Source organism: Leucoraja erinacea, chromosome 15 (assembly GCF_028641065.1).
Source record: "Leucoraja erinacea ecotype New England chromosome 15, Leri_hhj_1, whole genome shotgun sequence".
NCBI classification, from domain to species: Eukaryota; Metazoa; Chordata; class Chondrichthyes; order Rajiformes; family Rajidae; genus Leucoraja; species Leucoraja erinaceus.
In genome coordinates this window covers 28,139,304-28,166,608 of record NC_073391.1, presented here as the reverse complement: position 1 = coordinate 28,166,608, position 27,305 = coordinate 28,139,304, and the positions used below count along the sequence as shown (strand labels likewise).

Genomic DNA, 27,305 nt, shown 5'->3' with positions numbered 1-27,305 from the left:
ACCAGACTAATTCCTTTTGGATGTCAGGACTTGGTCATATGAAGAAAGACTGGATAGACTCGACTTGTACTCGCTAGAATTTACATGATTGAGGGGGGATCTTATGGATTCTTATGTTTCTATGTTTCCCTCTCCTCACCCCTCTCCCGCCCCTCCCTCTCTCCTCCCACCCCCCAGAGAAGGTTCCACTCTCTACCCCCCCCTCCTCTCCCCCGCCCCCTTCTCTCTACCCCTCTGTCCCTCTTCCACCACTCCCCCTACCCCTCCCTCCCCACTCTTCCACTTCTCTCCCCCCCCCCCCTTACCCATCCACTCTCCCCACCTACACTCTTTCCCCTCTCTCCCTCCCTCCCCATCCCCCCCCCTCCCCCACATCTCTCTTCCCATCCCCCTCTCTCACCCCCTACCCCCCTAATTGTAAGATTGCAGTAAAGTGTATTTTCATTGAAATATTGTGAATGTGAAAACGTTTTATTTCCCCGTGATTAATGCATGCTTGATTCTCGCATGGAAGTCCACTAAAGCAGACTGGTAACTAGACAATTGTGATGGTCAAACAACATGGAAATGGCCTCTATGGCTCAAACTGCCCAATTCAACCAGATTTTACATCTGAACGAGTCCCATATGGCCCATATTCCTCTTAACCTTTCCTATCAATGCAGCTGTCTAAATGTCTTATGAACATTGCCATTGTATGTATCTGCCTCAACAGCTTGCTGTGGCATTTCATACCATATGTGCAACTCTCTTTGTGTGATAACCCTGCCCCTCGCGTCTTGCTTTATTCTTCCCCCTCACCTTGAACCTATGCCTTCTCTAGTTCTAGATTTCTGTACTCTTGGCCAAAAACACTGACCATTCACCTTGTTTGGGCCTCTCCTGGTTTTAGTGTGTGGCCTAAAGATTATCCCTTATTCTCCAGTACCCCAAGTAAAATGACTCCAGACCATCCAGCTATCCCTATAACTAAATATTTTCTCTTCTGAATTTGTGTATTTGTTTCATGATCTTGAAATCAAGTGCAATGTTCAGTGTAATTAATGTAAATTGCTTCCACATTATTAGCAATGAAAAAGTATCCTTCAGATATCTATGTGACATGGCTAAGGCTAGGTTAAATTGCCTATTGAATTTTGGCAATCAAGTGAACCTACAGGATTGCACAGATGATTAAAAAAAAAAGCAATTACGATCTAACAAGAAATGTTCTAAACCTCCAAAAATCTTTGCACACTATCTTCTTGACCTGAACTGGTCAAATTGATAAATTTGGGTCCACTATTTGAATATATCCTTTTTCAAGCCAGACAGTTGAAGGGCCAAATTCATTTTGCATATGTCAGAATTAGATTTTCTTGACATTAAAATAGTGCCTTACATTACATAACATTGTAATTGTGCATTTGTTTTTTTGGTAAAATTCAAATGATTAGCTTGTATTGCTTGAACATTAGAGCAAAGGAAAATAGGAGCAGAAAAAAATGAAGACAAACTAGATGCTGGAATCTTGAGTCGAACAGTGTTGGGAAAAGTCAGATAGTCTAAGAAGGAATGAACAGGCGTCATTTTGAGTTGGGGCCCTTCTTCAGACTCTCATCAATTCGTGCTAATGCACTTCCCCCCCAACAGTTCCCCAGTTCTTGTGCTCCAGTCTTTCGTGACACTTTGCCAATATCTTCTGAAAATCCAAATATATTTAAATTACAAGTTACATTTTTGAAGAACTCTAGCAAATTCAACTAATGTGAATTGTGTAACCATGTTGACTTTGTTTGATTACATTAAGCTTTTCTAAATGACCAGCTAATTCTTTCTTGATTTAAAAAATTCCAGCATGCTTGCCAACAACAGATGTTAACCACGTTTTGTCTTCCTCCCTTCTCAGAACAATGGTGTAACTTTTGCAATTTTCTGATCCAGTAGTAACTTCCCAGAACTGACAGCTTTGAATTTTTAACAAATAGCTTCACTATCATTGCAACTACTTCCTTTAAAACCCTAGGTAGACAAATGCTGGAGAAACTGCGGGTGAGGCAGCATCTATGGAGCGAAGGAAATAGCCGATGTTTTGAGTCTAGACCCTTCTTCAGACTGATGTGGGGGTGGGCGTGAGGAAAAGAAGAGGCGGAGACAGTGGGCTGTTGGAGAGCTGGGAAGGGGAGGGGAAAGAAGGAGAAAGCAGGGACTACCTGAAATTGGGAAAAGTCAGTGTTCATACCGCTGGGGTGTAAACTACCCAAGCGAAATATGAGGTGCTGCTCTTCCAATTTACGGTGAGCCTCACTCTGGCCATGGAGGAGGCCCAGGACAGAAAGGTTGGATTCGGCATGGGAGGGGGAGTTGAAGCAAAGATCCTATAGCGAGCAAGACAGTCCACTCAACAAAAAAGACATAGTACTGTCATGGGCAGATTCATGGGTAATTTTCGGCCCCATTTCCATAACGGGCTTCCGTCTCCGCACCAAAGATCCCATAGGATAATAGTGCGGAGACAGAAGCCGGTTACGGAAACATCCTCGTAAAAATAAAAGTTATTTGGTAAAAATCTGGTCGGGTCCGGTTACGGAAATGGATGAAAAAAAGGCCACGTTCTGTTGCGTGCTACACGTCAGCCCATTGCATTTAGCAGGAGTGGTTCATCTTGCTCCGCTATAGGATCTTTGAGTTGAAGTGCTGAGCCACTGGGAGATCAAGTTGGTTATTGCGAACTGAGCGGAGGTGTTGGGCGAAGCGATCGCCAAGCCTACTCTTGGTCTCACCGATGTAGAGCAGCTGACAACCAGAGCAGCGGATGCAATAGATGAGGTTGGAGGAGGTGCAGGTGAACCTCTGCTGAACCTGGAAAGACTGCTTGGGTCCTTGGATGGAGTCAAGGGTGGAGGTAAAGCGACAAGTGTAGCATTTCCTGCAAGGGAAAGTGCCAGGAGAGGGGGTTGGAAAGGACGAATTGACCAGGGAGTTACGGAGGGAGCGGTCTCTGTGGAATGCCGAAAGGGGAGGAGATGGGAAGATGTGGCCAGTGGTGGGATCCCGTTGGAGGTGGCGAAAATGTTGGAGGATTATTTGTTGAATGTGACAGCTGGTAGGGTGGAAGGTGAAGGCAAGGGGGACTCTGCCCTTGTGGTAGGGTGGAAGGTGAGGACAAGAGGGACTCTGCCTTGTTAAAACCCTTATGTGCAGGCCACAGAGACCAGATGACTTTTCTGCTTTTACTACATTTTCCACTGCCTCATAATAATTGATACAAGCTTTACCATGCTATTTAAAACTAACGCATTGGAGATCTGTTGCACACTTGCAATGTCTTCTACTGTGAAGGCTCATGCAAAGTTTTTATTTAACTTGTTTATTTCCTTATTTTGTTATTAATTCCCCATTCTCTCTATGGGGCCCCGCACTTAATTTCACACCCTCTTCACTTTTGCATATCCATAAAAGCACTTGCTATTTGTTTTGATTTCACTTATCAGCTTTCTCCTTTTTTTACCCCTGAGTGGATCTGAAACTTGTTTTAAAATTCCCAGTCCTCTGGTCTACCACTAGTCCTGGCCACTTTGTGTCCTCTAATCTTTAACATTTTAATGTATCTCCTTTGTTTAGCACAGATGGTTCACCTTTCTCCTAGAATTCCTCTTTTATAATTGGATACATTTCTGCTGCGTGTTATGAACTAGTTGTTTATCTCCCACTGCTTACCCACTTGCCCATCCTGAAGCCTTTTTACCAAGTTTACTCCAAACAACACCACTTTCATACCATTTTGTAATTGTCGTTAACTTCAGGACATTAGTTATGAAATTCTGATGCGCATCCTTAAATTTTCTCCTGCATTCTACCATGTTATGATTATATTTTTCTCTAGAAAGGTGCACTATTTTTAGGAGCAGCTGGCTTACCTGATCCACTGGTGTGGCATTTGCATAAGACCATAACAAACTGAAGTCTGAGTAAACCATTTGGCAAGAATGTGGCTGACATTTTAAATCAATGCTACTCTCTTGCACTAAACCCGTTTTCTTAATATCTATTCATCGTTGTCCTATCTTAGCAACTAAGCCTCCACAGCCTTCCTGAGCAGAGTGTTTCAGAGATTCACCACACTCCGAGTTGAATTTCATCTCTAGACGATTTCATATTTCCATCCACTTTCAAGCAATGTGCCCAGAAAACAATTGTTTTTTGCCAATTGCCCTTTCAGACTGCCAAATTGGGGGGTGTGGGAGGGGGGGGGGGGGGGGGGGGGGGGGGGGGGGGGGGGGGGGGGCGGATACTCAATCAGATCACATTACATTTTTTAGCATGCTGTTGTTAATTTGCTGATGATATGTGGGAATAAAAAGTCAATTGTTTAAAGATTTTTGTAGGTTTTTGGATATTCGACTCGAAAATCTCACCACATAAAAAGCCTTCAATAATTTTGAAGGATGGAATTTGATTCGTTTCTTGGATTGAATTTTAAATTGGATCTTAAATTGGATTTCCTGTACACATTTCCAGGCTCAGTCATTGGATCAGTCATTATACTGGATAGAACCTAAGTACTGTCATTTTTTCCCTCTCCAATAGATATTTGGGATTTTTCATCTCCTTGCATTGGCATTCCTTGAAATGGCAATCATGCTTTATTCTCGCACATTTATCATCGAACAAACGTTACACAGCAAGGAAATTTTGTATTTCAGATGAGATGGTAAGTCTTGGTGCCTTTTGCTGTTTCCAGTGAACAGCACTACACTTGAAGGCATTCAAGAAAGTTAATCCAGTTATCTGCCCAATAATGATCCCCTCGTGAACAATTCAAAAGCATTTACTTTGTCATCAGCATGCTGTTGTTTTTCACGAGGTAGCTGAGCATAAATTAGGTATCCCAATTTCCGCAGTATCCAAGTTTAGCTTCAAAGTGCACTGGAACATTTTGGGGTTCTGTAAAATACTATCTAGATATAAGCCATTCTTTCAAGGGAGAAAAATATTTGGATAAGCATACTTTTTTTTACTTCTGTAATAAAACAGAAGATGAACCATACAAAATAATTGCATGCTGTAAGCTCCCAGTATTTTAAAATGTACTTTCAGACTTGTGTGAGCCAAGAAAGTGGTATTTCTTTCAGTTAGTTTGTCTGCACAGAGAGATTAAACATCATGTGTAGTTCCCATCAAGATTTCAAGTGTGCGTAGGCGGACTGAATGGAACCGTGTTTATGCAACTGGATTGTTTTTCGGATCTTTGTTTTTGGATGAGTTTTAGGCAATTGTTCCATTTAAGGATTTGCTGTTAGCAATTAAAGCTAAACTGCTTTAACCATTTTTCTGTATCAAGGAAAATCATAGAAAAGTATGTGATGCTATCTGTTAGAAAACAAAATCACTGATGCTGGTCTGTAAAAAGATTACTAACCCAAAAACAAAACTTCTCTTTCATCAGATGCTGTTTGACTGGCTGAGTTCAAGTCAAGCTGAGTTCATTGTCCTATGCACAAGTATGGTGAAGTATAGATACAATTAAAGTAGCTGTTCCTGAACTGGTGGTGTGGGTCTTGCTTTCTCTATATCCTGCCCAAAGTGGCCTCAAAAAAAGAGGGTATGGTAGGGCAGTGGGGATTCTTGATGATAAATGCTGCTGGCTTGAGGCCATGCCTCCGAGATACTTTCATTCATGAGGAGGACTGCGCCCATGATGGCATGGGCTGAATCCACCACTCCCTGCAACCACTTGCATTGCTGTGTGTTGGAATTGCTATACCAGGCTATGATGCAACCAGTCTGAAGAAGGGTCTCAACCCGAAACGTCGCCCATTCCTTCTCTCCAGAGCTGCTGCTTCACCCGCTGAGTTACTCCAGCATTTTGTGTCCGCCTTGGATTTAAACCAGCATCTGTAGTTCTTTCTTACACAGTCAGGATGCTTTCTTCAGTGTATCTGTAAAAGTTTAAGTATTCGGTGACATGCCAAATCTTTTTAAATTTCCAAGCAAAGTAGAGGCACTGGTGCCGCCTTCATGATGTGCTGGGAACTGCTCACCCAAGATGAAAATGGTCAGGAATAAGAAGCTGCGAACTTTCTCCACCACTGAACCACCAATGATAACTAGCACATGTCATCCGGCTTCCCCCTTTCTGAAGGCAACGATTAGTTCCCTGCTTTTGTTGATGTTGAGCGAGAGGTTGTGACGACACAACTCAACAAAGATGTGCCAGAACACCTGTGATCCGGCCAACAACAGAAGTACATTGAAGTTGTCATGGGTGTGAACAGGGCCGAACAGGTGGCTGTGCATAAAGCCTTCAGGTGCACCTATGTTGATGGTCAGTGAGGAGATGTTGTTCCCGATCTGCACTGATCCACCGATGAGAAAGTCGAGCATCCATTTGCAAAGATATTCGTAGCATTTTCCCAGCATTTGTTTTTCTTGCTATCAGTTGATCTATTGAAATAATGTGATTAAATGGCAATGACCTGTGAAGTAGTAATTGTACAAACAAATCTACATGAACCTCTCTCTTCATGCAATTGATTAGGTTTTGTAATCAAAGAATGAAGAGCACTCATGAGTGTAATATTTCATTACCCTTGATTTAATGAAGTCCATGAACTTGTAGCTTTAATACATTTTGTGACCCATCTCTACAATAAATGCTGATACAATGTCAAGTTACATTTTAATCTAAAGATGCACGTATAACAATTGGTCTAATCTACCATATGATGAGCAATGAACTTGAAGCATTGAACAATAAACCTGGGAAAGTTTCAATTTTGCATCGTTCTGGCACTGCTAAGCTTGGCATTATTGTTTTGTAGTCTTTTTTCTATCTGTGGGTGAATTAATAGGAAAGGTGCATTAAGATATCCTATGCTGGAAAAAAAAATTGCTTCTGGCATGTTAGCATTTGATTTGATTGTTTCCTTAGTCAAATAGCCTGCAGATGCAATTCCGCAGGACAAAAACATTTTATTAAAATGTAATGTGAACTGATGAATTCACGAGCTGATCAAACAGTTAGATGAATGTTCAAAATGCTTTTAGTTTTTTTCATTATAGTGGCTTGAAATGCTCTTAAAATTGACTCTTTGGAAGCAATTTATATTTGGTTAATTTATTTATTTGTTATTTATCTGCACAAGAAAATCAAAACCAACGAAAAACAATAAAACAAAGAAACAATCAAACAAAGAAAAACTCCTTGACCTCAACTTTAGTTTCTCAGTGGCATAGAAGTGATGATTGAAGAAATAATTTAGCCATGCTCTCGCCATCTGTGGCCAAATCAAACAATGGATCAGGGTCTGAGTCGGGGAAGCATCCAAGGAATGTATGCCAACTTGAATTCTATTGTATTATAACCAATGATCAGCATGACTGTATTCATTAACTTCTACTAAGATAGAGATGGATGATATAACTACTCTGTTTACACTTGTTTGAATCTAGACAACAATGATATCTATGTTTTAATTAGTTGTGCTTTACACAAGTGTCGATCTAGAATCCTGAACCGTATATCATTTAAGTGATAAAGATGCCACTTCCTCTCTACCTAAATTAGAATTATCCAGAATAGTTTCTACTGATAGATTTGGAAACGGGCTTTCTGTTCTCCTTCAGCTGGTGTATTTGGTGTCCTGTGTTGAATTTGTGGGTAATTGGCCAGCTCTACTCGTAGGGTGTGGAGCCCAAATTGCTGCAACCTACTTGCAGGTTAGGTCAGGTGAAATATTGGTGCTGCACTACCTTCAGATTGGGTGTGAGTGAGAACAATGTAATTTTACTTGAATGAAAATGGCTTTATAAGTATTTTTATAAGTAGTTGCTTTATTTATAAACAAAATATAACTGTCAAATCTGACACTGAGACAGTCATGTAATTTAATTTCTGATAAATGTCATAGATGAAGTAATGCTTGTTGTAACATTCATTTGAAGGGTAAATAGTGATTCTTGATTATTTTTGTGCCTGAGAATCTGTTGATTTGCGTCTTGAGTTTACAAATTGACTGAATATCGATTGTACTCTTGAGGTAAATAATTTTGAAGTTTAATAGTCCCTCAACTGAAGAAATAGCCCCTCATCTTTGTCTTAGTCCAAAGTCTCTGAAAAGCCTAGAATGTGTTGATCTCCATCATCAATCCTGACACGACATCCAAGAATTTAAAGATTTTCATATTTTTGGCATGATGGAAAACCATTTGGTTCATTGACCTTTATTTTCCCCCCAATATTTCCCTGTAACTTATTCTCTTAACATTCCCATTAACCCACCTCCTAATTTGCCTTGCATTCATCGATATGCAGAGTAATTTGAGCTAATTAACCTTGCAACTAGCATGTTTGATGCAGGCAGAATTCTCAACCTATGTAGTCACAAGAACCGGCAAACTTCACACAGCACCAGAAGTCAAGGTTGAACACAGGAACTTTGAATTAGTGCCACTGAGATTACCTCTATATTGAATAATCGGTCCATCCCATTCAATGTTGTAGCTCAATATTGTAATGGGCAGCATGGGCATAGTCATACTTCTGTTTTGTCCGTGGTGATATAATATGCTTGCCACTAAAACCCAGCTTGTATGATGCAGGTAGAGTTTATACAATTCTTTGTTTAAAATGTTAGATTAGAAATTGTAGTAAATTCTCTCCACCTTTTTAATGTATAATTTCTAGCTTTCTAACCATTGCAATTTTAATACTTTTTATACAATCAATCAGAAAGTTTAAAAACGGAGTGAGTAAAGTCGGGTAAAATCGGGATGGTGTGAGAGGGATGGTCAACACTGAATTGAAGGTATTATTTGAATGCATGTAGCATAAGGAACGAAGTGGATGAGATTGTAGCACAGTTGGAAATTGGCAGATACGATGTTGAAGGCATTACGAAGACATGGCTGCAAGAGGATCGGAGCTGGGAGCTGAATATTCAGGGTTATACGTCCTATCGAAAAGAGACAAAGGTGGGCAGAGGGGGTGGGGTAGCTCTGTTGGTTAGGAATGAAATTCAGTCCTTGGCGAGGGGTGACATAGGGTCAGAAGATGCGGAGTCATGTGGATAGAGCTGAGAAATTATAAGGGCAAAAAGACTTAATGGGAATTATTTACAGGCCCCAAAACAGTAGCCAGGATATAGGGTACAAGTTACATCAAGAGATAAAATTGGCATGTAAAAAAGGAAATGCTACGGTGGTCATTGGAGATTTCAATATGCTGGGAAATGGATATGACTGGGAAAATCAGGTTGGTACTGGACCCCAAGAAGGGGAATTTGTAGAGTGCCTCAGAGTTGGATTCTTAGAGCAGCTTGTAGTGGAGCCGACCAGGGAAAAGGCAATTCTGGATTTGGCGTTATGTGATAAACCGGATTTGATAAGGGGTCTCAAAGTAAAGGAACCATTAGGTGGTAGCGACCACAACATGATGAGTTTTAATCTGCAGTTTGAGAGGGAGAAGGTGAAATCGAATGTGTCGGTATTGCAACTGAGCAAAGGGGTCTACGGAGCCATGAGGGAGGAGCTGGCCAAAGTTGACTGGAAAGGCACCTAGTAAGGGTGATGGTGGAACAGCAATGGCAGGAATTTCTGGGAAAAATCAAGAAGATGCAGGATCTTTTCATTCCAAAGAGGAAGAAAGATTCTAGGGGAGAAAGAGGCGACTGTGGCAGACGAGGTAAGTCAAGGACAGTAGAAAACTAAAAGAGAAGGCGTATAATATAACAAAGATTAATGGGAAGCCAGAGGATTGGGAAGCTTTTAAAGGACAATAGAATGTAATGAAAAAGGCAATATAGGGGAAAAAAGAAGAAATACAAAGGTAAGCTAGCTAATAAAATAAGAGGATAACAAGTGTTTCTTCAGTTATATAAAGAGTAAGAAATAGGCAAGAGTGGAAGTTGGGCCACTGGTAAATGATGCAGGATAAGTGATAATGGGAATAAAGAAATGGCAGAGTAGTTGAATAACTTTTTTGCATCAGTCTTCACAGTGGAAGATACCAGCAACGTGCCTGAAATTCAAGAGAGTCGAGGGATGGAAGTTAGTGGAGTGGCTATGACGATGGAGAAGGTGCTTGGGAAGCTGAAAGGACTGAAGGTGGATAAGTCACCTGGAACCTGGACCGGATGAGCTGCACCCTCGGATGCAGAGGTGCCTTTGGAGATTGTGAAGGCATTGACAGTGATATTTCAAGAATGGTATCAAAGGGCAGATACTAGCATTGGTAGCAGGTTGGCTGGATGGCAGAAGACAAAGAGTGGCAATAAAGGGGGCTTTTTCTGGTTGGCTGCCAGTGACTAGTGGAATTCTGCAGGGTTCAGTGCTGGGGCCGCTACTCTTCATGTTGTATATTAATGATTTGGACGAGGGGATTGTAGGCTTTGTGGCCAAGATTGTGGATGATACGAAAATAGGTGGAAGAGCAGGTAGGATAGAGAAAGCAGAGACTCTGCAGAACGACTTGGACAGGTCGGGAGAGTGAGCAGAGAAGTAGCAGATGGGATATAGTGTAGCAAAGTGTGGAGTCATGCATTTTAGTAGTAGGAATAAAGGCGTTGACTGTTTTCTAAATGGGGAGAGAATCCCGAAATCGGAGGTGCAAAGGGACTTGTGCAGGATTCCCAAAAAGTTAATCTGCAAGTCGAATCTGTCATGAAGAAATCAATGCTAGCATTTATTTCAAGTAGGCATGTATACAAAATGCATGCATGCATGCATGCTGAGGCTCTATAAGCCGCTTGTAAAGCCGCATTTGGAATATTGTGGGCACCATATCTGAGGAAGGGTGTGCTGGCTCTGGAGAGGTCCACAGGAGGTTTACAAGAATGATCCCAGTAATGAGTAGGTTAATGTATGGTGAGCATTTGTCGGCACTCAGCCTGTACTCGCTGGAGTTTAGAAGAATGAGGGGGGATCTCATTGAAGCATACAGAATAGTGAAAGACTTTGATAGAGAGGATGTTTTCACTAGTGGGAGAGTCTAGGACTAGAGGTCATAGCCTCAGAATTAAAGGACGTCCTTTTAGGAAGGAGATGAGGAGAAATTTATTTAGTCGGAGAGTGGTGAATCTGGAATTATTTTTAAGGCAGAGAGGTTTTTGATTAGTACAGGTATCAGAGGTTATGGGGAGAAGGCAGGAGAATGGGGTTAGGAGGGAGAGATAGATCAGCCATGATTGAATGGCGGAGTAGACGACAGGCCGAATGGCTTAATTCTACTCCTATCACCTATGACCTAATTGGTGCCAAAATGTCATTGGTTGGATGCAGATTCAATTATTTCTGTGTTTCCATGCCCTAAGTATCTGCAATTTTAACATAATTTTTGTGAGGGTAAGAATTTGATATTTTAGGAATAATTTGATAGTTTTAACTATGGTGTCACTTGATGCGTCCTTGAAAACGTAATTCTAAAACTAGTGCCTTACCTACACCAAAATACCATCCTGGAAAGTTTCCAATCAGGTTTCGGGGCCCACCACTGCACAGAGTCTGCCTTGTTGAAGATACACAACGACCTGCTTCTCGCCATCGACTCCGGCAACGGTGCAATCCTGTTCCTTCTCGACCTCAGCCGAGCGTTTGATACAGTGGACCACACCATCCTAATTGACCGTCTCCGGTATGGGGTTGGTGTTGATGGCACTGCCCCGAGCTGGTTCGTTTCCTACCTCAAAAATATGAGTTTCTCTCCCAACATAGGCAATTCTTTCTCTTCCCCAGCTAGCCTTTTCTGCAGGGTGCCACAAGGCTCCATCCTAGGTCCCGTTCTCTTCTCTCTGTTTATTTTCCCCCCCCTCGGCCAAGTCATTCAAAGGCACGACCATTCTTTTCACTGTTATGCAGATGACACACAGCTTTATCTCCCCCTGAAACCCAAATTTGAAACTCAAATTTAATCAGCCTCATGCAGTGCCTCGAGGACATAAAATGTTGGATGGCACAGAACTTCCTCCAACTAAACGAGAGCAAGTCTGAGGTCATTTTACACGGTCCCTCCGACTCCATCAAAACGATAACAGGCAGCCTTGGAAGCCTAACCTCCTTAGTCAAACCACACGTCAAAAACCTTGGCGTGATATTTGACTCCGCATTAAAGTTTGACAAGCAAGTCAACTCTGTGGAAAAAGCTAGTTTCTTCCTGCTTTGTACCATAGCTAAAATCAAACCATTCCTCCAATTCGACGACCTTGAAAAAAATCATCCATGCATTCATCTCCTCCCGCCTTGACTACTGCAACTCCCTATACACTGGCATCAGCCAATCATCCCTGTCTCGCCTGTAATTGTTTCAAAACGCCGCAGCGAGACTTCTGACAGGTACCCGTAAAAGGGACCACATTACCCTGATTCTGGCCTCTCTCCACTGGCTCCCAGTACGGTACAGAATCAACTTCAAGCTCCTCTTATTCATATACAAAGCCCTTAACGGGCTTGCCCCCACCCCCCCACCACATATCAAAAGTCTTCTCACCCACCATCCTAACTCCAGTTCCCTCCAGTTGGCCTACTTGGGGTACTGACTATCCTGCGGTCTAGGTTTAAGCTCGGGGGTGACCGCGCTTTTGCGGTTGCAATACCTAGATTGTGGAACTGCATCCCTCTCCTCGTCAGAACTGCCCCCTCCATCGACTCCTTTAAGTCGAGGCTCAAAACCTATTTCTACTCCCTAGCGTTTTTGAGTCCCTCTGAGGGGGCACCGTAAACATTTTATGTATGTATTGTTAGGTCTGTGTACCTTTGTATGTAGCACATTAGTATATGAACTGATGTTCAGTACTTTGGTTACGCGAGTTGTTTTTAAATGTGCTATACAAATAAAATCGATTGATTGATTTATTGACCATTCGAATTCATATAAACAATTACGAAAACTGTTCATATAAACAATTACGAAAATTGCTGTTTGTGTGATTTTATATGTGAAATTGTTCTGTACATCGGAAGATCTATTGTTCTTTCGATGTGGGTCCTGCGTTACTGGGATAAATATGGATGGGGATTTAACTTCCTGTCAGGATATTGGTTTTTTTTAGGATTGCTGAGTCATGAGCCTATCCTGATTAATGTTTGGAGTTTCCATCATTATCATTGTACCAATATTTACTTTGTCTTCAGACATGAGCGGGATACTCACGGGTGGGAAATGCATCACAATAACAGTATGACCTTGGTTGTCTGCTGAAAGGACAGGTCACAAAACGTGCTGCTCATATACACTGTTGCTCTTGTAAAGTCTCCTCTGCACTACTACTTTTGTTCCTGGTAATCCTTGATGCTTGGAGAAACCCCTGTTCAGACAGCGCCATGTAATTCGGTTCTGTAAGCAAGGCCTCAATTTTATGTCTTGCCAGGAGAACAACACTTAACATTTTGCATTCCTTTAGTTCTCTTGTTGATAGTTAGTCTGTGTTGTGTATTGTAAATGGGGTTTTAACCTATAATATCACTGTGAGAATGTCCTTTTAACCCACTGCCTTGAACCATTGTGGTCCTTTCAGTGAAACTATTATCATATTGATATTGATATTGGGCAGCAATTTGGGATGGCACAGCGGTAGAGTTGGTGCTTTACAACGCCAGCCATTCGGGTTCGATCCTGACTACAGGTGCTGTCTGTACAGTTTGTACATTCTCCCTGTGAGCTTGTGGGTTTCTGGATTTCTCCCACACTCCAAAGACGCACGGGTTTGTCAGCTTATTGACTTGGTTAAATTGTGCCCTGCTATATTCACTCCATACTCATGAGTAACTGGACATAGTGCGAACTCCATCATCAAGTTCGCCGACGACACCACTGTTGTGGGACAAATCGCAGATGGTGATGAGTCAGAGTATAGAAGTGAGATTGACCAAAGCACACCAACCTGGCTCTCAACACCAGCAAAACCAAGAACTGATTGTGAACTTTGGAAGGGGTAGGCTAGGGACCCACAATCCTGTTTATAACAAAAGGACGATGGTGGAAAGGGTCAAAAACTTCAAATTCCTGGGCGTGCTTATTTCCGAAGATCTTTCCTGGTCCCAGCACACTGATGCAATTATAAAGAAGGCACATGAGCGCCTCCACTTCCTGAGAAGATTACGGAGAGTCGGTATGCCAAAGAGGACTCTCCAACATCTACAGGTGCACGGTAGAGAGCATACTGACTGGCTGCATCGTGGCCTAGTTCTGCAACTTGAACGTCCAGGAGCGGAAAAAACTGCAGACCACTGCTCAGTCCCACCACTGGCTCTGACCTCCCCACCGTCAAAGGGATCTATCGCAGTCGCTGCCTCAAAGGCTGCCAACATCATCAAAGACCTACATCATCCTGGTCACACACTCATTTCACCGTTGCCATTCGGAAGAAAGTACAGGAGCTTTAAATCTGTAACATCCAGGTGCAAGAACAGCTTCTTCCCCACAGCCATCAGCCTATTAAACACGACATCAAATAAGCTCTGAACAATAACAGCCTATTATTATTATTGCACTATATCTGCTTAAATGAGTTTCAGTGGCGTAAAAATGGTTGAGAACTATATTCTGCACTCTGCATCTTTCCCGTTTGATCTATCTATTGTACTTGAGTCTGCTTGATTGAATTTATGTGTATATCTAAATGTTTAGATAGCATGCGAAACAAAGCTTTTCACTGTACACGTGACAATAATGAACATAAACACATTCTACAGTTGTAGCATCTTACTTGCTCTATTATACATACCTTAATTGTAATTCACCCGATTTACTCATTTAATTTTTATTAAATCTACAGCATTGCCTTTATTGTACTGAAGTTCTCGCTGTATAGACATTCCACATGCTGCCAAAACAATATTGTGCAGAGCCAAAGAGTTGTTATTCCCAAGTGTTACAATCCCCTCGCCAATGGTGTCAGCTGACCTTGGCTAACCAGTTCTACCTGATTTTATCTAACTACCTGGCAAGTAGCCTGTCTACTTATTTCCTATTGCAAATGAAAACAATGCGATTAAACTAAATTAAATAAATTGTTAAGAATGATCTTCTCTTGTTCACCATATTCCGCACAATGTAGTGCACTACGTTGATGGGCACTGCGCACCATTCCTTTACTGTTACTCTGTAAACCTAGACATAGTTTGATATTGTAAGAAAGCAAGTTCCCCGGCTCTTTGATTCTGGTAGTTTCAAAATACAAAGATGTTAGCAGAATATCGGGCTAGTTTCAGAAGGTAAATGATTAAATGAACTCTTATGTTTGAGCTTTTTTACAATTGGATGGAGCTTCTCAACAAAATTTTAAAAATACAGCCTTGCGTACAAATTACGTTGCAATGGCCACACAATGGATGATCAGTAAATCTGCTGTATTGGCGATACTTATTAAGTGAGAAATAAGTGTCAAAGCATTGAAAAATAAATGTCGAAATAAGGATCAATAAGAATGGTCTTGACCTGAAACGTCCCCTATCCGTGTTCTCCTGCACTTTGTCTTTCTTTGAGAATATAAATAATTTTCTCCTTTATGAAATTGTGCTATCCGAGTTTTTTAATATGTTAAACAAACAGGTTCTCAGTTTAACATCTCACTTGTAAAGTATGAGGTACAGCAGTGCAACATTCCTATGTATGCCAGCATTAGCTTGGACCTAATGCTCCCTTCCAAAAGTAATGTTTGAATCCATGTTCCAAGTTGGACAGAAATTTGCTGCTGGGTCCAACATACTAGAATGACTTGTTTTCATATGTTGTATTTAACATACTCAATCTAACGATTATAGTATTTAACAATGAGATATGAAATTAACTATGATAAATCTGGTAATTTGGGTCGAGCAGCAGAACAATGACTGAAAACCTGTAGGTTATTATTATTCCTGAATTAATTTGTTAAATCTCAATAACTACTTGTTATTATACATTGTACAGTGTGAATAATCTCCTAGTGTTGTTAATTCTGTGCCCCGAGGCAAACCGGCCATCTAAGACAGTAACAGATTGCTAATTCAGTTATCAGATCACACCCAAGTCGTAGCAAATCAGTCACAACCTATTGATCTTGTACATCACCACAAAAACGTGGGGTGGCTTCTGCACACACTCATTAAAAAAAAACACTTAACAAACTTGAATTATCCTTTCACGTTTTAGTTTGCTGAAATGAGATTTTCACCCAGGAATTATATCTGCTAATAGATTGCAATATATAAATATAATGTTTCAAATACTGAACAGGAGTGGGAATGGGGGGGGGGGGGCAGGAACAATGGGGGTTATTGTTTGTGTGTGGGGGGGAGGGGGCAATGCGTGGGGGGGAGGACTCCACTCAGCAGCCACCGGTCGCGGAACCACACAGCACCTCCCAGTTCCGCCCATCGGCTTCCCTGGCTCCGCCCAGCGGCTTCCCTGGCTCCGCCCAGCGGCTTCCCTGGCTCCGCCCAGCGGCTTCCCTGGCTCCGCCCAGCGGCTTCCCTGGCTCCGCCCAGCGGCTTCCCTGGCTCCGCCCAGCGGCTTCCCTGGCTCCACACAGCGGCTTCCCCGGCTCATTCAGCACGGCTTGCGGACTCAGCCCCGCCTCCGGGGATTTACTCTCCGCGCCCCGGTAATTGGCAGCGGGTGCCGGAAAGGGCGTTACCTTCATGGTGACTGACGAGAAGACAAACCTTCTGATCTCACAATTTTTTTTAAACCTTCATAACTTTTGTAATATTCAACCGATCGGAACAAAACTTGTGCGCTTGGAGCAGAGAATGGTGCGTATGATGGCGGGAAAATCCTAGCGCAAATTTTTTGCGCAAATTTAAAAAATAAACGCAAACCGGAATGGAACAATATGAGTCTTAGTAATAGTATGGAAGAAGAAGATAGAAGATAGATATAGATAAAAGATAGAAGATGCTATTAACTGATTGGATTGCATGAAAAACAATGCTTCTCACTGTACCTTGGTACATGTGACAATAATAAACCTAAACCGAAACAGAAATGCTTTTGAACAAAATTCTAATTGTGTTGACATATAAGAATATTCCTTTATCCAACATGCTATACCAATGTACAAATTAAGAGCTCCTTTGTCCAGCGCACGATGGAGATAGTGCTGTGTGATGTGCACTATGTAATGTTATGCAATTGGAACATTACTTTGCCATAATATAATGTGGTTAATGTATCCTGATGTACACGTGATTTTACAGCAAGAACCGGACAACACTCAACTGTGCTCAACTGTGTTGGTGGACTGGTCCATACTTGAGGACTTGGGGGGGGGGGGGGTATAGGAAGGATATTGGCAGCTAAGTAGCATGCCATGAAGCCAACACCCTCTCCCTCAATATTGAAGGAGCTAACATTAGATATTGGTTAGCAGGGCGAAGAGCACGCTTGATTTGGTGTCGATGGTACTAAGGTGGAGATGGTTCAGAGCTTCAAATTTCTAAGTATCAATCTCACCAACAATTTGACGTGGTCCAACCACGTTGACTCTATTTCTTCAAAAGACTAGGGACATTTGGCATGTCCTCAAGGGCTCTTAATTTCTAGATGTACTGTAGAAATCATTGGAATGCATCAAGTTTGTTTTGCAAATGCTAGGGATTAATTCTGGGTCTTCAAATCTTTATTGCCAACCCTCACACTTTACACCCTATTGCTATATTCCGCACTCGTTTATTTATTTTCTTTTGCACTACCTGATGTACTCGTACTTATGCCAAGTTTGTACACAAAACAAAATGTTTCACTTTCCCAGTACAGGTGCACAACCTTTTATCCGACGATCCAAATAACGAAAACCTCCGAATAGTGACATTTTTTCGGTCCTTGAAGAAAGGTCCTTGAAAACGTTCACCGAGGGCGACCCACAGAGGTGACAGCGGAACCTCCGGTCGGTCCTCGAAGATAGGGGAACTAAATCCCCATTCATAAAAGAGGTGAGGGTATATTGCGCGGGAGGGTTAATAATTGACAATATGCTGCTACCTGCCCGCTGAGTTAAAAAGTTCCCACGGTAGACACGATACACAGTGTATCGTGAGTCTTGCGTGGGAACTTTTTAACTCGGCGTGCAGGCAGCAGCAAATTGTCGCTCCCTTCAGTTTCACCCCACCTACACCCCTCTGCTTCCCGGCCATGTGTGTGACCCCTTCCCTCCCCTCTCCAGCTCCCCACTCATTGCACCGGCGCGGGGGCTTTGCACTGTCTTCACGTCGGCGATTCTAGCAGCGCAGTGCAGTCACCGGAGACGTCAGGACCAACGGGACACCGACCCCCAGGCCCACCGCAAGCACGGAGATCCCAGAGACCCACAGCCAGCAGCAGCCCAGCCCCGTTCCAACTCCAGAGGAAAACTGCAAACTGGCCGGAGACGTCAGGACCACCAGAAGCCGCTCCCCGATGGGCCACTACGGCGACAAGTGGCAGTTCGCCCACAGCCCGAGCTGCGCCCCCTCATCGGGACACCGACCCCCAGGCCCACTGCAAGCACGGAGATCCCAGACCAGCAACTCCAGCCCAGCCCCGTTCCAACTTCAGAGGAACACGCAGTGTATGGGCAGAAGCTGATAGTGTGGAAGGTACTTCTTGTTCTTGGGGTCGCGCAGCACGGGCTGTGGGCGAACTGCCACTTGTCGCCGTAGCGGCCCATCGGGGAGCGGATTCCTCTGGAGTTGGAGGGGGAGGGGGGTATTGTGCTGTTTGATCGCCCCCTACTATCCCAGGGACAGGGAGACAGGACATTCACCGAGGGCGGCCCGCAGAGGTGACAGCAGAACCTCCGGTCGGTCCTCGAAGAAAGGGGAACTAAATCCCCATTCATAAAAGAGAAGGTGAGAGTATATTGCGCGGGAGGGTTAATAATTGACAATCTGCTGCTACCTGCCCGCTGAGTTAAAAAGTTCCCACGGTAGACACGATACACAGTGTATCGTGAGTCTTGCGTGGGAACTTTTAAACTCAGCGTGCAGGCAGCAGCAGATTGTCGCTCCCTTCAATTTCACCCCACCTACACCCCTCTGCTTCCCGGCCATGTGTGTGACCCCTTCCCTCCCCTCTCCAGCTCCCCGCTCATTGCACCGGCGTGGGGGCTTTGTACTGTCTTCACGACGGCGATGGCTGCAGGTCAGTGCAGTCACCGGAGACGTCAGGACCAATTGGACGTCGACCACCAGGCCCACCGCAAGCACAGAGATCCCAGAGACCCACAGCCAGCAGCAGCCCAGCCCAGCCCCGCTCCAACTTCTTCTGCCGGGATCAAGGCGCAAACTCGCGACCTTGCGGATATGAGCCGAGCACTCTACCACTGAGCCAGCCATTAAAATCTACGCAAAAAAAATTCCATTCCGAAGACCGACAAATTCTGAATTACGAAAGGTGTCTGGTCCCAAGGCTTTCGGATAAAAGGTTGTGCACCTGTACCTGTATCACCAATAAACCAATATCAATGACTTGTATTTTATTCTAGTCTGGTTGTTTTTATCAAAAGACTGCATCTTGCATTTGTGTACCAACGTTTGAATACTTCATGCAGGAAATAGTGTGAGACATGTACGTGATCATTTTTAGATGTAGACTTTTGCTGGCAGAGTAGGAAAATGTAAAGTGAGATTCTTAAATATTTCAAATCTTTAGGGAAATCTCAATCGTTTCTAATCAGATTCTTGTTGCTGGGAGGAAGATGCTGATTTTTGTGTTTATATTTAAAAAAAACTAAGCTAATAGATTAAAAATCAAGGATCTCATTGCCTATGACAAAGTTGAAGAAATACTGCCTGTGTTTGTGCAACTTGAGTGATAGTGACACAGTATGGCTCGATCCCCAGATGATGGATCATTTTTTTTAAAAGGTCCAATACCAAAACTATTATACTCCTTAACTTTTTGATGGTTGATTTCTTTTTTGCCTCCCTTACAAGTTTAAAAATAAATGCTGAAGACATTTTTGAATGGAAAAACATTAAACATTGTTTGTTTTTTCCACACGCTGCCTCAAGAAGCCAGCCAATATAGAGACCCATAGTACCTTAGCCACTCTCTCATCTCGCTGCTCCCATTAGGAAGATGCTTCAGGAGCTCTCAGAACAGTTACCTCCAGGTTCAGTAACAGCTTCCATCAACCTGATCAACCATCAGGTCCTTGAACCTCTCGTCACAGATAGGGTAGGATAGATGGGGTAGACTGTCAGAACCTGGCATAGAACCTTTTTCCAGAGTGGAAATGTCCAACATTACAGTGATGGCAGCCTCTGCCTACAGTCTGTTTTTCTATCTTTCACATTTTTTTAGTTTGTTTAAAAAGTACGTTTTGGAGGATTTTTAAAGTATTTCTATGTGGGGGAGGGGGGGTTGGGTAAGGGGGAAATCGTTTCTCAGTCGCATCTACACCCCCCCCCGCAGCCTACCAACTAGATTGGCGCGGCCTTTCCTGCCGGGGACCGGACCAAAGCTTCAGCAGCGGTACAGCACTAGATTCACTACCTTACCTGGATCGCCGTTTGAAGCTCCGGAGTGTTGGGCCTGCTGTTTCAACATCGCGGAGCTGTGGTTTGCAGAGCTTCTAGCGCGGGCGGCGTTGACTTCAACATTGCGAAGTCCTGGAATTCCTTTGCGGAGAGCCGCCAGCGTGAATCTCCGCCTAGCTCGGCCTGTGGACTTCGGGAGCCGCGGTCTCCGGTAGGAAGTGGCCGATTCGGAAGTCCAAGCCGCTGAGAATGTTCTCCCGTTCCGATGTCGGAGTTCCATCAACCGGCGAGCGGGCCTGAACATCGGGCTGCCATGACTGAACTTGTGGGGATGTCTATGTTAAAGACTATCGTGTTCTGTGCTCTTTTTTTATTCATATGGCTGTATGGTGACCGCACATTTCACTGTACCAATTGGTACATGTGACAAATAAATGTCTCTTGTCTCTTGGAGGGCATAGCTATAAGGCGAGAAGAGGAAAGTTTAATGGAGATTTACACTGAGAGGTGGGGGGGCTGGAATGCACTGCTAAGGATAGTGGTGAAGGCATATTTGATGGTTGCATTTAAGAGGATGTCGGATAAGCACATGTAAGTGCACGGAATAGAGGGATATGGATCACACACAGACAAATATCATGTTCGGCACAAATATTGTGGGCTGAAGGTACCATTCCTTTGCTGCATGTTCTATGTTCAGTATTCTATGTATTATAGCTCTACGTAAACATTGAACCACTATGAACTATGCACTACTATGATTGATCTACTTTGGGTTTTGTACTATCGTGGTCTAATTTACTTAGAATAACTGAATTTATTGTACTTTTTATTATTGTTGCATCTAATGATCCTGTAAAGCTGCAGGAGGTAAGAGTTTCATTGTTCCTGTTCATATTCAGTGCATGTTACAAACATTCTTGACATCAATAATGAAAATATTAGACGGTGTAGTAAATGAAGAAAATTGAGTTTTAACATTGAAAGAGACCATTATTTGCAATGCAGAAGATTTCTAAAGTCCCAAGGTGGAATTAAAAATTTTTAAAGCGAAATTAATCTTTAATATGCCAGAGGGCTAAAGGAAGGCAAATAACATATAGAATATTATTCGTCTTAATAAGCACAAACCAAAAGATGAATTCTGTTTATAACCTTTTTTTTTTTTTAAATGTGCTGAATTTTCTCTACAGTCGCATGATTATAATTAGTATCTGTTTTGTTTTCGCATCCTGTTGGAGAATAATTATTTGGAGCTTGCAGAACATGCTTTTATTTATAGATCGCCACAGCATCACAAAGATAAAGGCTTTAAATAGAATGATTATTTTACTGGAAGGCAACAGGAGCATTTATTTTGCACATCCAGTTATTTATCTAGTTGAAGGGGGAAGATTGGTCAGAACACTGGAGGAGGGATGCAATTACAGTGCCCTCCATAATGCTTGGGACAAAGACCCATTATTTGTTTATTTGCCTCTGTACTCCACAATTTGAGTTTTGTAATAGAAAAAAAATCACATGTGGATAAAGTGCACATTGTCAGGTTTCAATAAAGGCCATTTTTGTACATTTTGGTTTCACCATGTAGCGATTACAGCATTGTTTATACACATCCCCCCCCCCCCCCCCCCCCCCCCCCCCCCCATTTCAGGGCACCATAATGTTTGGGACACAGCAATGTCATGCAAATGAAAGTAGCCATGTTTAGTATTTTGTTGCATATTCTTTGCATGCAATGATTGCTTGAAGTCTGCGATTCATGGACATCACCAGTTGCTGGATGTCTTCTCTGGTGATGCTCTGCCAGGCCTGTATTGCAGCCATCTTTAGCTTATGCTTGTTTTGAGGGCTAGTCCCCTTCGGTTTTCTCTTCACCATATAGAAGGCATGCTCAATTGGGTTCAGAACAGGTGATTGACGGCCACTCGAGAATTCACCATTTTTTAGCTTTGGAAAAACTCCTTTATTGCTTTAGCAGTATGTTTGGGATTATTGTCTTGCAGTAGAATGAACCGCTGGCCAATGAGTTTTGAGGCATTTGTTTGAACTTGAGCAGATAGGATGTGTCTGTACACTTCAGAATTCAATATGCCACTACCATCAGCAGTTGTATCATTAATGAACATAAGTGAGCCAGTACCTTCAGCAGCAATACATGTCCAGGCCATAACACCTCCAACACTGTGTTTCACAGATGAGGTGGTATGCTTTGGATCTTGGGCAGTTCCTTCTCTCCCCTCTCATTTGCACAATGTTGGTCCTCATGTTGATAAACAGCAATAAAAGTTTCCAAGGTGATGGGAAGACTGGAGGTAAAGCTAGGTGCTGAGAGCTCTCTTATACCTGCATTAAGGAGGCAATTAAACACACCTGAGAATACATTGTATAAACATGATGTATAGAAATTGTATAAAATGTATAAACATGGTGTAACCAAAATGTATAAAAATACCCTTTAATAAAATCTGACAATGTGCACTTTAACCAGATGTGATTTTTTTTTTTCTATTACAAATCTCAAATTGTTGAGTACAGAGGCAAATAAATAAATGATGGGCCTTTGTGCCAAACATTATGGAGGACACTGTTTTTTCCTTTGGCAGCAACTTTTTTAATGTGCTTCTGTACAGGCAAACAAATTCTCATTCAAATTGTGACATTGGCAATAATGCATTGTTTCAGCATTGCACTCGGTGTCCTCTTAGTCATGGGTTAGCTTGTAAGCAACATGTTACCCCTGTAGCTGATAAAGCTGCACTGACGGAACAAAGACTGTGCCCTTCCTTTACTGGGAGCTGCCAATTTGCTGTCAGGCTGCAAGAGGCAATATTCTAGATTGTGATTAAGAACATTTCCTGCTTGATTGATAGCAATTTAATGTTGCAAGAAAAATTGGGAACATTTTACACGCATAAAACTCGTCTTTTGAGGATTGACTGAAGTTTCTTTCATGTCTTATTTTGTGTGGCAATACTAGCAGCACCTAACAATTTAGAGATCTGCCTCCAATGAACACTGTCCATTGATTACAGCATATTGGTCAGTTAATGTATCAAACTGTTAAACGTGCATTTGTTGCTGGTGTAGGCAACTGAACTGCTTGGGTTTACTCTGCCATTCATTAAAATTGTGTGACCCTCGGCATTTCATCCTCTTGCTTCATAAGAATCTCTCTACTACTTCAAAAATGTTACAAGATTCTGAAACTGTGTTCCTCGAAAGGCAGTTTTTAGACTCAGTCTAAAGTTGTGTTATCTTGAACGGGCAACACGCTTTAAACAGCTGAGCTTCCTGGGCGTTGTTGAAATTCAAGAGTTCAGGGTGATGCAACAAAGTAGCTTTTAAAATTATTTGAACGTATATCAGTAAAATGATCTATATGCTACCCCACTTAATTGGCAATATTTGTACTTTGTATATAAACACAAAACCTAGCTGCAGATTTCAATAGAATTAAACAAAACCTGGATATTGGAAACGCAGAACAAAATCCACTGACCTGAAGCATTAACATTCATTTTCTGCTTTACAGTAATTGCCTTATCAATTAAGTTATTGCCTTTTTTTTTTCCCCTTCAACATTTTGCTTTTATTTCATCTGCAGTTCTTATAATTTTTAATTATTTTGTACCAGTTTCTTTTTCTGCGCAAATACATCGTAGTCATGTTTTATGGTTGTATTTGTCTATTAATAAAAAAACACGAAACAATAACTTTGCAACATTTTGCTCCACATAAAAGATTCGGTCTTTGTCAAGGACCAATTTCTGTCCTAAAAAATGAATCCTCTTCGAACCACAAACTATTGGATCATTTTTTTTTTTTTTTTTTTTTAAGTTCAGAAGCATTATGCTGCTTCATTTCCAGCTTGCTGATTTTTAGGATCCAGAACTACCATCCAGGAGAATAAAGGTTCATCATGCATTGACAAAATCTTTTTATGTGGTGTATCATTGATAAGAATGCTTTTATCCTGACTAAAGGAACAATTATTCCTTTGGAACAATATGTAAGGAGTGTTCCAGTGATATTGAGATCCTGAGGGACTTTTGAGAGTTATTTTATGAATTCTTGTTGTCATCACACTAAGTTAAAATGCAGATGCTGCAAGCAACGAGGAAGTTAAATGCAATGTTTGCCTTGGTTATAAGGAAGTTAAAATAAAAGTGTGTGGAAATCTTGGCACAATTGTAAAATACTTTGAAACTCCACCTTAAGTATTGATCTCTTTTGTCTCTTAGCTGAGGATGTGTATTAAGTTTTGGAGAAATTAACTTGTCCTTGAGGAAAATTCTTTCAAATTGTGGAATGGGGATAATAATTTTATTAAAAAGAGAAGTGTAATAAAATTAAGGTATGACAGGACAGAAATTGAGAGACTCGCCTGTCTTGAGAGCCCAGAATGGGAAAATGCGTCTTTGTTTAGGATAAACTTTTGAATATTTACAATCAAGATGAGAAATTGCTTTACATGATCTAAATTTTTGAATTTATTTTACTCAAAGATTGTGCATGCCCAAACCTTGAACGTACCTAGATTTTCAGATGTCAATGGCTGCAGGTATACCAAACTAATGCAGAAAAACAAATTTGATTAAACATATTTTATTAAAAGTTGGATCTGGCATGTGGGCCTGCTACAGTTCCTTTTATTTTATTTTTTTTACCATTTATGCATCACCAGCAAACCAGCATTTTGGAAAACAAGGTCACATCCTATGTCTTTTGCCTCTCTGGATACCTCGCCAAAACACAATCAAGTGGTGGATCAAGTTTGTATCCTTGTACCCTATTTGATTATAATGGGCCACTATATTATCATTTTACAGTACTGTAGTTCTTAAGAAAATACATGAATTAAGCTACTTGTGGACTTTAGACTTTATAGATGAGGTGTGGAAACAGGCCTTTTGCCCAGAGCTTGTGCCAACCAATGATCATCCTGTACATTAGCACTATCCTATAGTAGAGACAATTTACAATTTTTCCAAAGCCAATTGGCCTACAAACCTACATGCCTTTGGATTGGGGAGGAAAGTAGAGCACCTGGAGAAACCCCACATGGTCACAGGGAGAATGTACAAACTTCATACAAATAGCACCCATTGTCAGTATTGAAACTGGGTTTCTGGTGCTATATGGCAGCAACTCTACCGCTGCCGTCCTGTCGTTCTACGTGAAAGCTGCTTTTGCCAACATATATTTGCATCCTTGCATTTCAGTTTAAGATGTTGACATCTGGCGTTCTTTAGCATGCCATGCGCAGATGGGCATATTTTGGATTAAATTGGGCTACTTTTTTGGCAGGATTCTTTCCTTACTCTCGTTCAGATAGCTTGATTAAAATGTAGCCCAGGTTATTAAGGTACTTAAGATAGATGTAAAATGTTGGAGTAACACAGCAGGTTAGGCAGCATCTCTGGAGAAAAGGAATAGGTGACATTTTGGGTCGACTCTTCATTAGACTGCTAATGTGCATCAGACTGCTATGGTATTGTTATAGAGCACTAATAGTGACAGTCTGGAGTGAATGTTTATTCTAAAGTCTTGGACTGCTTTTGATTGTGAATTACAGGTCAATAGCATTTAATAAGCCACTTTTTATTTATTGCAGATTCACAGACGGTAGACAGCAGTAATCATGAGTGGTGATTCCAGCCAAGAAGTGATAACATCCCCTCCTCCACCCAGTGCAATTCATAAGGGGGGCTACTTTGATCACATCAATGAAAGTGATCCTGAATATATTCAAGAAAGAAACAGATCACCAGAATTGAGACAGGATTTCAACCTGATGGAACAGAGAAAGCGGGTTTCTCAAATACTGCAGAGCCCTGTGAGTATCATTCAAAGAAATGTTATGGTCTTTTTAAAATCTATTTGTTGATTGTATAATTAATATCTCATCGAACAGCCATTTCCTAAAAATATCTCTATAAAATAGAAGCGAGCTTTCACATTGATGTATTGATTTTTCAATTGGCCTTTTGTTTTGCTTATTTTTATAGTACAGGAAATAACCATGTGGCATAAGATTGTGCCAGATTTGTTCTATAATGAATCTTATTCCTGTCGTCATCATCATGCCTTTCTCCAGCTTTCCTTTACTTGCTCTCGTTCTATTTGTATCACCACACTGCAAGAAAGCAGATTCTACATTGTATTCCATCTGAGATGTTTCTCCTGGATCTCTTATTGGTCTCCAACTTAACTCCATAGTGCAACATTTTGGATTATTTAATTGTCACGGTCTCTATGCCTTTCCCATTTGATGAGAGCCTATCTCAAATACTACAAAGTCCTGTGAGTATAATTCAAAGAAATATGTCAGCGAATTCATATACATGTAGCAAAATAAAAATTTAGAATTGAAGGAACATAACTCGGTCAATAATGTTACAGTAAATTCTTAAACTGAGTGTTTGTAAATTGATTAATTACCGTACATTTGCATTACCCGTACTCCTTTTGAATGGGCTCGCGGGGACCCAGATTCCTGCACTCCCTTTAAACAATTATAATTTTAGTGACATCTTAAGTGAATTAAATGTTTGGTGAACTAATGTAAATAATATCCAATAGAAAATCTGCCAGTCTTGCGCCAACCACGTGCAACCATGTTTTAATGTACCATGAAGACTGCCTGAGATAACCATTTTTATTGTACTCTGAAGGCTTTCTGAGATATCTGATACACCGCTCAAATTAAACGTGTCCAGTAATGTTCTAAAAAGCATCATCATACATTAATAAGCACACAAAAATAAAAGTGCTCTACTGTTGAAGAGTCGATCCATATTACATTGTCTACATAAATATGGATCAGTTTCCAGACTTGCATCGATATCTGCTGATGTGTGACATTGTAGCTGCTGTTTTAAGAGAGA

At 41.7% G+C, this 27,305-nt stretch overlaps 1 protein-coding gene across 1 annotated transcript in view; it reads left to right on the top strand.

The window, feature by feature from the left end:
- The window catches only part of LOC129704086 (gamma-adducin-like), a 133,478-nt gene that overhangs the window by 53,753 nt on the left and 52,420 nt on the right, over positions 1-27,305 (top strand). Inside the window, exon 2 of the mRNA XM_055646970.1 lies at positions 26,033-26,254. Coding sequence (XP_055502945.1) covers positions 26,060-26,254 — 195 coding nt within the window. The 5' untranslated portion in view covers positions 26,033-26,059. The remainder of the gene's footprint in view (positions 1-26,032; positions 26,255-27,305) is intronic.